General features: G+C 34.5%; 1 protein-coding gene across 4 annotated transcripts; it reads left to right on the top strand.

The window, feature by feature from the left end:
• Positions 1-257: 257 nt before the first annotated feature.
• Positions 258-8,396, top strand: LOC107789077 (uncharacterized). Of its 4 annotated transcripts, none has more exons than XM_075237718.1 (6): positions 342-683; positions 1,971-2,066; positions 3,046-3,218; positions 5,293-5,391; positions 5,480-5,631; positions 7,690-8,396. In XM_075237718.1, the coding sequence occupies exons 3-6, from the start codon at positions 3,048-3,050 to the stop codon at positions 8,075-8,077; spliced, it is 810 nt and encodes a 269-aa protein (XP_075093819.1). In that variant the 5' UTR covers positions 342-683; positions 1,971-2,066; positions 3,046-3,047; the 3' UTR covers positions 8,078-8,396. The 4 variants fall into 4 exon arrangements, with proteins under 4 accessions (XP_075093821.1, XP_075093819.1, XP_075093818.1 ...); XM_075237717.1 differs by having other exon boundaries at positions 1,939-2,066; XM_075237719.1 differs by lacking the exon at positions 342-683 and adding an exon at positions 740-891.
• The last annotated feature ends 2,549 nt before the right edge of the window (positions 8,397-10,945 follow it).

Raw genomic sequence — 10,945 nt, 5'->3', positions numbered from 1 at the left:
ATGATTGGAATCAAGTCCCTTCTAAAACAAGCAAACAAACAAACAACAAACAACAGTTACTTTCAATCCCAAACAAGTTAAGACCTATGAATCTTCATAAATCATATTCTCAGCTCATTTTAGGCCATTTTTGTACCAAATAAAAATAAAATGAAAAGTATTAGAATTCTTTATATTTCCAATTGATATAAAAATCTCTACTATGGCTAGCAGACTCAACTTGGAATACTGTTCTCTTCGATTTCTTTTTAAAATGTCATTTTGTCAAGTGTAAATGATAAATTGGGAATAATATTTTTTAAGTTTTAACACACATCTAATGTGCCACAAATATGATTTTGATATGAAAAATCGATTTTATCACTCATTATAAAAATTTACCTTTTAGTTACTCCTTTTTACGGGAGATCAGTAAATGAAAAATATATGAGTTGTATTCTTAAAATTAGAGGAAGAAAATGATTTTAGCAAAAAAATAAAAATAAAAAAATAAAAATCTGGCTGGGTCGGGTCATAAAGTATGGGTCTCATAATTTCTACGTATGCAATCTTGGCTTCTAAGTTTTGGATCTGGTGGGCTCGCTCAACGCGTTATTTGTCATCGATTGCAGTTTGAGATGTCCATTACTGCCTCTTAGCACATACTACTATTACCTTTCCTTTCTCTCCGGCTTTCCAGAAAGGTAAATTTTTTTTAATCTTCCAGTAACTTCTCCGTATTGGCAAAATTTGATTCATCATTTCCATCACTAGCCTATGATTTATCTGTGATCCACACATTTTCTTTTAATCTAAAAGGCTTTATTTGGTTATACCGTTTTATGCACTAGCATTGTAGATTGTTTCATATTGTTAATTGCCTGTCTCCATTGGTTTCTATTTTGAGTATTGGTAATATTACTTCTATTCAAAAATGAAATGCAATTTTAAAAAAGGGGTTTTTTGGGTTCCTTTTGTGCTCTTGAAACTTGTAAAACCTGCATCCTTTTGTGTAACAAGCTATGATACAAACTCAGATATTCTGCATGTAGAGTTTAATTTGAAATGATCTGATGATAAAATTTGCTTGGAAAAATTAATTGTCGCCCCGGCTACAGTTGGCTTGAGCCAAAAGATTACTCTGTGTGGGAATGATCTGAACCTGCTGACACAGTTATTTTTTAGTTTTAGAGAGTTCTTGGACCATATATTAGCACCTATACTTTATGAGTATATGTTTGGATTGCATTTATGCAGATTTAAGCAGCCAGTTGCCTAAGAATTTTTTTTTGTTTTGGGGGGGGGGGGATCTGAATTTTCCTGATTCGATCAAGAAACTATCTTTAGTGATTTTCCTGATGGCTATTGCTAGGAAGAGATAGAAGATGCTTGGAAAACACTAGCGCAATTGTTGTTGACATTTTGCGTGATGGCAGTGCGATAGTTTAGTAAAGTGTGCTCAAAGGATTGAAGTGATCCCATGTTTAGCGAATGGGGAACAGCTCTGCTTCGCAATTTACAGTTAGGAAGAGAAAATTTCTTCCTCATTTGTGTTGCTAGACACTCTGTTGATTTATTTAGGAAGTACTTCTTTGCTGAGAATTTTGGAGATGCCTTCTACTTTCTTCATGAAACAAATTCTTCTGAAATAGGAAGGAAGTGTGAAACTCCTATTGAAAGAAGTAAAGTAAAACTGAGAATTCTAAAAGTCAAAATCAATTTAATTCAGCACAAACCATCCTTGTTTTTCATGTGTGGTAATATGTACAGAGCCTGACATTGAGGTGTTGAACGTAGGGCAGTATGTTTTGGAAATTTTAGAATTTGGTTCAATATGGTTGAAGTGGTAATTGCATGTCAATGTTTTTAACTGCGCTCGTGTGAAGCTAAACCTTTATTTTACTTTACCTGAGCAAAAGAAAAACACTAAGCCTTTATTAATGTTGTTAATGTTTGCAGATCTTTATAAAAGAAGTGGTTATTGTTTGCAGATTTTTTTGAAAAATCCAAGTGCACAATTACTTGAAGTTTGCCTTTTTGCCAACCGGGCGTCCCGATTTAAAGTTGTACTGCACTATTTCAGTAAGGTAAGCATCTCAATTTGTCTTGACAACCATATGAAAGCTGGCCTTAATTTGTGTTTTTGTGATGATACCCGCGATTGCTGTACATAAAAGTTCATTCAACTGTTCAGCAATTTACATGTTATTGGTTGTCATAACTTTACTTGGTTAAAGTCTCCGTCCGACTCCTGCCTCGCTTCCCATAATTCCTCCTATAATGTTGTAGTATTATACCTGAATTTCTATACATGCTCTAAAAGACTCACTAAAATTTTCACCAATGCACATAAGTTTACATGATATTTGCTGTGGCATCGGAATAGCCTGTAACAAAGAAAACATCCGGCTATACCAAATCACCAAAGCACCCTAGGCCGCTCCCCTGAAGACACATCCAACCTCCCACCCCCACCAGCCACACCTGATCGATTCCCTAGTTCAGACTATAGCCTCTGTAATCTGTGCTTTTTTGTCTCTTGATGTAGAACACATCAGGGCATCATTTTTTCAACACGCCCTTATTGCCATTTTAAATTTCCATCAGCTCTTCTTGTAGACTCTCCACTACCCTGCATGTAAAGCATCTCGATGGCATCTCAAATTGTCATATCCTAGGCTTAAGTGTATGTGTGATTGATTTTTGACCTGCATGCAAAAGATTTGGTACGGGTTCCAATCTTCCTTCTTTCATTACTTCTCTTAATCCTACTATTAAACTTAACCCTTAGTTGGGGGTGTTTAGAAGGTATGGTGAAGACTTGAAGCAGTGATTAATAACTAATTTCCAGCTGTACTTTCACCTAAGTTACACTCAGTGCAGGATTTCAACTTCTCTACTGCTTATAGTTGCATAACAAATTTACTAAACACTATGCTATCAATGTCTGAAATCGGACCCAGAGAACTGCTATTACTCCTGTCCTCCAATCTATTAATGACAAAAAGGATTTTGCATATGTTGAGTTACTCACACTTGTATTGGGAAAAACCACCTGTATTGCAGAAATGTATGATAACCTTGGAGCACAGCCTGGAGTTCCAAGACCGCCTGCTACTACGCAGGCGAATCCTTTTGGAAATGCATTCTCTGGTGCTAGCTCTGGTTTCATCAGAGGTGGATTAGGGGCTTATGGAGAAAAAATCCTTGGATCTAGTTCTCAGTATGTTCAAAGCAATGTAAGATTTTCAATGTAGTTTCTTTTATTTGTGTAGGTTTTCTTTTAATAATTCTTATGTCAATAGTTGTTCATTAGGTGATGAAAAACGTATGTTAGGAATACATAACGACATAACAGTAGGCAAAGGAATATCGTTTCTGTGTAGGCAGAGGAAAATTGCTTTCCTTTTCTTTTATTTATTGCTTTTTATCTAGGTTAATTCCACCACAATTTCATAGCTTCTTGTAAGATTTCAAAATTTGTCTTTAACCTTGATGACATCATTAAAATGACATTGTTACATGATACAGTAATGTAAGTTTGATTAGAACTTTGTATTGAATTTCAGACGTAAGGGGAGTTCTTTTGTCCATCACCATATAGTATAGTGAAACAAGGTGAAGAAATTCCCGTTCCTCCATAATGTGCAATTTATAGAATGAGTCAGTATTAATAAAATTGGCTTCTTCCTGAGAGAGAAAAAGTCATATCATCTCTGCTTAGGAGAGGAGAAATGGCTGGTTAAAGGAGATGGACCCAGTAATAATAAAACTGAAAAATCCTTACACCATCTTCTGATTCAGCTCTTGCACCAGTGACGTTTGCCTCTCCTTTGATGTTTAAATACTCTTAAATGTTTTGATGTGAAGTGTGTGTACCAGATTTTCATGAATGACTATTTATAACAAGGGCAATCATAGAAAATGGCGGTGGTAGACTTGAGTCTCTTTGTGATCCCTAAGGAGGTGGGCTAGCAGTCTAAGAGTTGGAGTCAACCTTAGGAATCAAGATTTGTGTCCTAATAGGGTCCAAGATGAATTCTTCCATTATGCCTAAGCCTTGGCGGCAGAGTTACCCGATACTTGTATATGAGGGAGGTAGCAGGTACCTGGGTATTAGTCAAGGAGCTGCGCAAATGACTCAGCAACCACCATTGTAAATAAAGTAACATAATTCTGTGTGATTATACTTAATGCAGCAAATGACAGTTTAATTGACCCAGGAAAATACCCTGATGGCTGAGTTAGGAAGGAGAAGGTGAGTAGAGAAGGAGCACAGGATGAAAAAATACTGAAGGAAGTGAGGTTGGGACTCCGGAGAAGGGGGAAAATACTGAAGGAAGTGACGTTGGGACTCTGGAGAAGGGGGGAAATACTGAATGTGAGGCTGGGACTCTGGAGAAGGGGAAAATACTGAAGGAAGTGACGTTGGGACTCTGGAGAAGGGGAAGATTGTACAGGCAATTTGGTCTAGCTGCAGTTGGGAGCTATGCTGCTAAGGCAGTCTGCACTGGGAAAAAGATTTGCCCACACACAGCAAATGATGTAGAAACTTTCTTCAGAATTGATAAATATATCAGTTACAATGAGTTATGGAATTAGAATTGTTTTATGATTGAGGCAATTTAAATAGTTATGCAGAAACTAGCAAAATAAATAAAAGAAAGAAACAGGAAACAGTCAGTACATAGATAAAGTTAATTGCCATCCTTTTGATTAGTCTGATAATGCGACAGCATCTTAGAATTATTTTTTTAGAAATGTTTCTCTCTTGTAATTTTTCAAAAATGTTTTAGCGAGGAGAAGTCTCATGTGCACCAGAAATTCTTCTGTATCACCTCGAGCCACAAATGTTTTGCAGTTTTTGCAATTTGTTTATTTGAGGTGCTAAAAGCTAATTTCTGAAATCATCAGGATTTCAGTGAATATTTCTCACCTGAATAAACTCTAAATGATAATTTTTTATTCTTAGTGAAGCATTCGCCTGCTTCTGTTGCATGCACCTTTACATTGTCACCAGTGCTATCTGCCTCTTTAATATTATTGCAAGTTTAGAAAAATTATCCACGTATGTCATGGAATCACATTGACTGTATGCACCTCTTGAATGATGTTTTGGAGTGGTGAGATTTTGCAACACATTAGAGATACTTTCCACGATAGTAGTCCTAACTGCATAATTTCGACATTTTTAGTGTCCAAAACACTACCATACCGTCTGAACATTTTATTATTGGATGATACTGATTGGAGTTGTGTAGCTTTGCTGGTAGAAACAAAGCTCTAACTTGCAACTCCTTTTTATGGAAACAGATAAGTAGGTACTTTTCGGATCCCCAGTACTACTTCCAAGTGAATGATCACTATGTGAGAAACAAACTGAAAGTAGTTCTTTTCCCTTTCCTACACAGAGTAAGGTTTTATTTGCATTTATCTCATTGGAGTATCATCATTGCATTATGTTCCCAAATAGTAACGTAACCTCGTCAACTGTCTGTAGGGTCATTGGACAAGAATCACTGAGCCAGTTGGTGGCAGGCTATCCTATAAGCCCCCTATCTATGACATAAATGCTCCGGATTTGTACATTCCGTTTATGGCCTTCGGAACCTATGTTGTTCTTGCTGGCTTATCATTGGGTTTGCAGGGAAGGTAAGCTTATCGCTTCCTCAAGCTACCTTTAGGCTTTGAATGTGGTGGTGAGTAATAATGATGAGTACATGACTTGTTACCAATCAAATATTTGCGTTGAATTTGGTTAATTGTTGCTCACCTCATTTTAGTTTGAAGCGCCAAATGCCATGACATTTATACTTGAACATGCAGTGTGTGGAATTTTATATCGTTTTCAGCACCAATACCTAATTCAGTTATTTGCATGAAGCTATCTGCTGCACCCGGTGATTCCCTTTTGTGCTAATACTCCTTCGGGTTATCTCCTCCATTCTTCCCGGCCAGAGTTACATGATACTTTGTGCTGGTGGGAGGTAGCAAGTGCCTGATGGAATAGTCTAGATGCGTGCAAGCTGGCCAGGACACCATTATTATAAATCATACTACTATATTATAAGTGTGAAGCTCTAAAGTGAAGGTTGAATTACTAAAATATCCATCAAATGCTGAATGACAATTTTGCCATTCATTTAAACATTACTTCTATAATAATTTTGTATCATAATGTAAACTTACCTTTCAGTAAATGTTAAATATCTATAAAAATAAATTAAAATAATCGCCTTGGAATTTTAATGCTTTGCTTTGAAACTCTTAATGTACTTATTATGATGCATTTAAAAAAATAATAATCATGGTGCAATGAAGCCTTTACGTTTTTCAAAATAAACCTTTTGAAATTCCTGTAAATGTAACAAGCATTTCATAACTTTTAATATTCTTGGGTTATAAATATAACTATTTCAGAACCATTTTGATAAAGATGGAAATTTGCCTAATTTGAAAGCACTTCGGTATAGGTATTTCATTGTCTTGATTGAACAAATTGGAGAATTTGTGGGAGTTAACATTAGCACAAGCAAAGAATAACATATAAGACAAGTTATTCTCTTTTCTCTAGATCAATTTTTTTTTAATTATTTTAAAATGTTGATTGTCTGTTTCTTTTTAGTATATTATAAGATTGGAATAGTGAGACTGAGTATTACTTTGGATGCAGAAAGAGAGGAAAAACTGGGTAGAAGTGTGAGAGAGCTGATATGTATTAGGATAGTTAATGTTGCGAATATGGTTTTCTTTGCTGCATAGTATATGCATCTGGCAGGAGTGGTACATGGACACCATTCACTTTTTCCTCCAGTTTCATAAAATTGTTTTTTATAATTTTCTCCATACGAATACCAAATTTATATCAATGTTATATTCGGAAGAAACATATATATATATATATATATATATATATATATATATATATATGTATGTATCATGTATTTAGCTCCGTTTTCTTTATTATCCACGCCTTTTAAATCTCTAATCACATAGGACTTTGAGAAAATACTAAGCTTGTATTTATTTAACACTCAACTAAACAGACTCAAGTAAAAGTCTTTTAATGTCTTAAGCTTTTAGGTTGTACATGAAGTTTTCTTGGCTCTTTTGATTTATACAAGAAATTTTCTTGGCTCTTTAATTTGATTGTAGTTGGGGGAAGTTCAAACTGTTTGATCATGTACTCATGGTTTTTATAAGTACTAAATATCCACCACACAAAAAAATGTTCATGTAAAGTTGATTGAATATCTGTGATGAAATTATTATTAAACACATTATTTAATATATTTATGTGATTTCTTAAAATTATATGGAATACATGCGCGAAGCGCGTGTCCATAAACTAGTAGAAAAAAAAAGCATGTGATAACTTCTAAATACCGAGTTGTAAAAGGGTATCAGATAGTGTATAAAAGAATGTTCTCTTGGAAAATAGACAGAATTTTGGAACACCTCAAAACAGAAAATAGGATAGTTTGGGACAAAGGAGTAGTTTTCTGTACATCAATCATGTCAGATATGATTGGTGATGATTCCTTGACTTCTAGGTATGGTTGGTATAATCTTATTCTACCACGTGTATGTCCCTTGTTTTGTTTTCATTGTTCTGCATATTGTAACTATTTTCTTTCTTGCAATATCTTGTGCTGCTACACTATATCCCGTTTTGTTTGTATAATTCTGAATCTTTTCATATCTTGCCAGGTTTAGCCCAGAAGCTCTCAGTTGGCTGTTTATAAAGGGGTTGGTTGGCTGGTTTTTGCAAGTTTCGTTGCTGAAAATGACATTGTTCTCACTGGGTAGTGGAGAGGCTCCTCTCCTTGACATTGTTTCATACGCAGGATACGCTTTTACAGGATTGTCCATAGCCCTTTTGGGAACAATTGTATGGAACTATTCTTACTACTTTTTGATGCCATGGACATGCTTGTGCATGGGAATATTTTTGGTGAAGACGACGAAAAGAGTTCTCTTTGCAGAGGTGAGGACGTATGATTCAAGTAGGCATCATTATCTCCTACTGTTTATTGCCCTAGCTCAGTTCCCTCTTCTCTTTTGGCTTGGCAAGATTAGCCTTAATTGGTTCCTTTAAATTACATCTCAAGTTATGTGGTTTGGCAGTTAGTATGTTTTGGGAAGGGAAGCTAGCAATTTTCTGTATGTCTCATCACATAGGCATTTTAGTCTTGAATGCTAGACATGTAAATGAGCTAATTAGCCACTTATTCCATCAAATGTATACGAAAGAGCTTGTAACGTTTAGAGGCGTCTCACTGTGTTATCAGACGTTCAGGAGAAGGATTGAGAAAAGATTTTTGTGGCACTTGTGTCGTATCGAACTAGTTTTATGCTCTCTTCTTTTTTATGTTATTCAGGTAGCTTCCATTAAATGAAAGTGAGACATTTAGATATTCTCTAATTTTCTTTGATCCTTGTACAAGTGCATAACTAAATATGGGATAACTATAATTCCAAAATTTATATCGGGATTAATATCCTTATCCCGGTAACCAAATGGCCCCTAAAAGTATACCTGAGCCAGTTATGCCGTTGGGGTTTGGTATGTCAGGTTCATGTGGAAGGGCAGACGCGTATTCTGTTATTCAGTGAATCCCACTTGTGTGTGCAGGTCTGCACATTTGGAATAGCACCATCTTATCTTTTTGGCTGGGCAGAGTTAGAGTCTGCACAGTAAGATGAGTGTCACATGTTAGCAGTAATAAGCTTCCATGCCACTACATATGATTATAACACCGTATTAAACTAATTCCAACTTGCGCTTTTGATTTCCTCATTTTTGGTAGGAATAAAATTTCAGAGCAATTGGGTAAAGAGCGGCAGAAATTAGCATTCTCTTAGTTGGTAAGACACCTTCACTCAAGGCTGGATCCAACCCTTTAACAACGGTTCAACCAAACCTAGTATTTCTTATGCCGAGAATAATAAAGTGGAAATTAACTAAAATTTCAATTAATATTAGATTTGAGTCAAACCCATTAAGTTAAAATTTTAGTTCGCAATAGATCGTAGGGGTGTACAAATGAAACCGACAAACCGCACTAACTCGATAGTCCGAGTTAAATCGAGAAAAAAAAATCCGACAATATTTCGTTGGATTTGGTTTTAATTAAAAAAAGTCAAACCTAAACCAAACCAACCCGATATTATATGTATAAAAGTTTTAAATATATTTAATACATAAAAATATTTATTGTAGTGTAGTTTATAAATATTTCTTAAGCTTTTTCATAATTTTATCTTTTAACGTATTATTTCAAGCCTGGACTTATAATTTTTGGATGCTCCAATAAGTTTTATAGTCCATAAATGTTAGTAACTCAAATAAATCCTAAACCAAAATCAAATCAATATTATGATAATAACAAACATTCAATTCAATTGTACTGTGAATGAAAATAGTGTTGGATATCTATTTTTTAGTTTTTTCATGATCTAGATAAAATGCATAACTTATTTTTCTTTGTGTTTAATCATGTAAATAATAGTACTTATTAATCGTACTTATTTTAGAAACTTATTAATAAAATTAAATTATGTTTATTTTCATTATGGCTTATTAATAATATTTATTTTATGCGATTTTCTCATTTTTATTGTTAAATATTTTAGTACAATGCCATAAATCATCTCATATTTATGTTATTTTATTAAAAACACCTTATATAAATATTTGGAACACAATTTTTACGTAGAGATGAGGCATGACGTTGACAGAGTGGGGGTGGGTCCAAGCCCTCATGGAATCTCAGCTGTTGGTTAAGGAGCTAACATGGCGCGTCGGATTCTTAACTTCCGCATACAATACTATGATTTCTCTCCCCCCCGTGGGTGTTCTCTGTAATATAAAATATTCGCACAAAGAATATGATGGCAGTTTAATTCCTTTTGTTCTTTTAGCTAATTGCATTAGGATGATAATATTTCTCAAACTATTCGAGTATTTACTTACTGTTGAAATACAAAGTAGTAGGAACTTCTGTCCATAACTTTTTCGCCTTTCAATGTGTTTCTAATACATTCATAACAAATTAAGATTATCTTTTATGTAGAATTTCGGTGCTAGCCACACGAGTTCCCCGGAAATTAAAACATTATCTTAGAAAATTGTAGTGGTATTTATAATTAAGTATTCCTCCATCCCAAATTTTGTGATGGTGTTTGCTCGGAATAGAGCTTAAAATGAACGAAAGACTTTTGAAACTTTAACAAAAAATAAATCATAGCAATTTTTATGGCTATAAATTTTCACATTAAAGGTAAAGTAAAAAGTTTAACGTTAAATAATTACTAAATATAGAATATATTATTTTTTTAAGTAGTAACGAAATTGTAAAAAGTATCACATAAATTGGGACAAATGGAGTAATAATCAGTAGTATTTTAGGGGTTATGCATGTATGATTGTTAAACTCAGCGAACCCGTTAATGGCTAGCTAGATTAGCTTAAGAAAAAGGCAATTGTGGCATTGTGGATATATGGAATCACATTTCAGAAATTCCGAAATTGCTTTTGAGACGACCAGTTTTGTAGTCCTAGTTAATTAAGACATCAAAATATGAGTTCAAATTTCAGTGACTTGAATCTAGCTGGACGTCCCTAAATTCATTATTCTTTTGGGACTTAATAGTAGTGGGCAAGAAATCCGAGAAACAATTCCAGAAAACCTTAATGATAAAAAAAAAATTTCATTTTTATTTATATGAGCTTCCGTAATTGTCGAGCAAGCTCAACTTTTGCTATGCATAGACAATCTTGTCACCATTCAATCATTCGAATGTAAATTTTACTAAATTAGTAGACGCAGCATTATTGCGTTCTGTACTTTTGAGGAATATTAGAATAAACAATTGTGCAAGATTCACAGTTCCTGTCTAGGAGCGGCAATAATACATAAACAAACTAATGTACCAGTAAGAGGAAGCAATAAAAAAGCCGGCA

This window comes from Nicotiana tabacum, chromosome 19 (assembly GCF_000715075.1).
Source record: "Nicotiana tabacum cultivar K326 chromosome 19, ASM71507v2, whole genome shotgun sequence".
Lineage (NCBI taxonomy): Eukaryota > Viridiplantae > Streptophyta > Magnoliopsida > Solanales > Solanaceae > Nicotiana > Nicotiana tabacum.
Note: the sequence above shows the minus strand (reverse complement) of the source record. Positions and strands in the feature narration are given on the sequence as shown.

Excerpts from the sequence above, each read along its gene's own strand:
- LOC107789077 (XM_075237718.1), top strand. The coding sequence starts at position 3,048 with ATGTATGATAACCTTGGAGCACAGCCTGGAGTTCCAAGACCGCCTGCT. Across the intron at positions 3,219-5,292 it reads CTCAGTATGTTCAAAGCAAT|ATAAGTAGGTACTTTTCGGA; the intron begins GTAAGATTTTCA and ends TTATGGAAACAG. Across the intron at positions 5,392-5,479 it reads TTTTCCCTTTCCTACACAGA|GGTCATTGGACAAGAATCAC; the intron begins GTAAGGTTTTAT and ends AACTGTCTGTAG.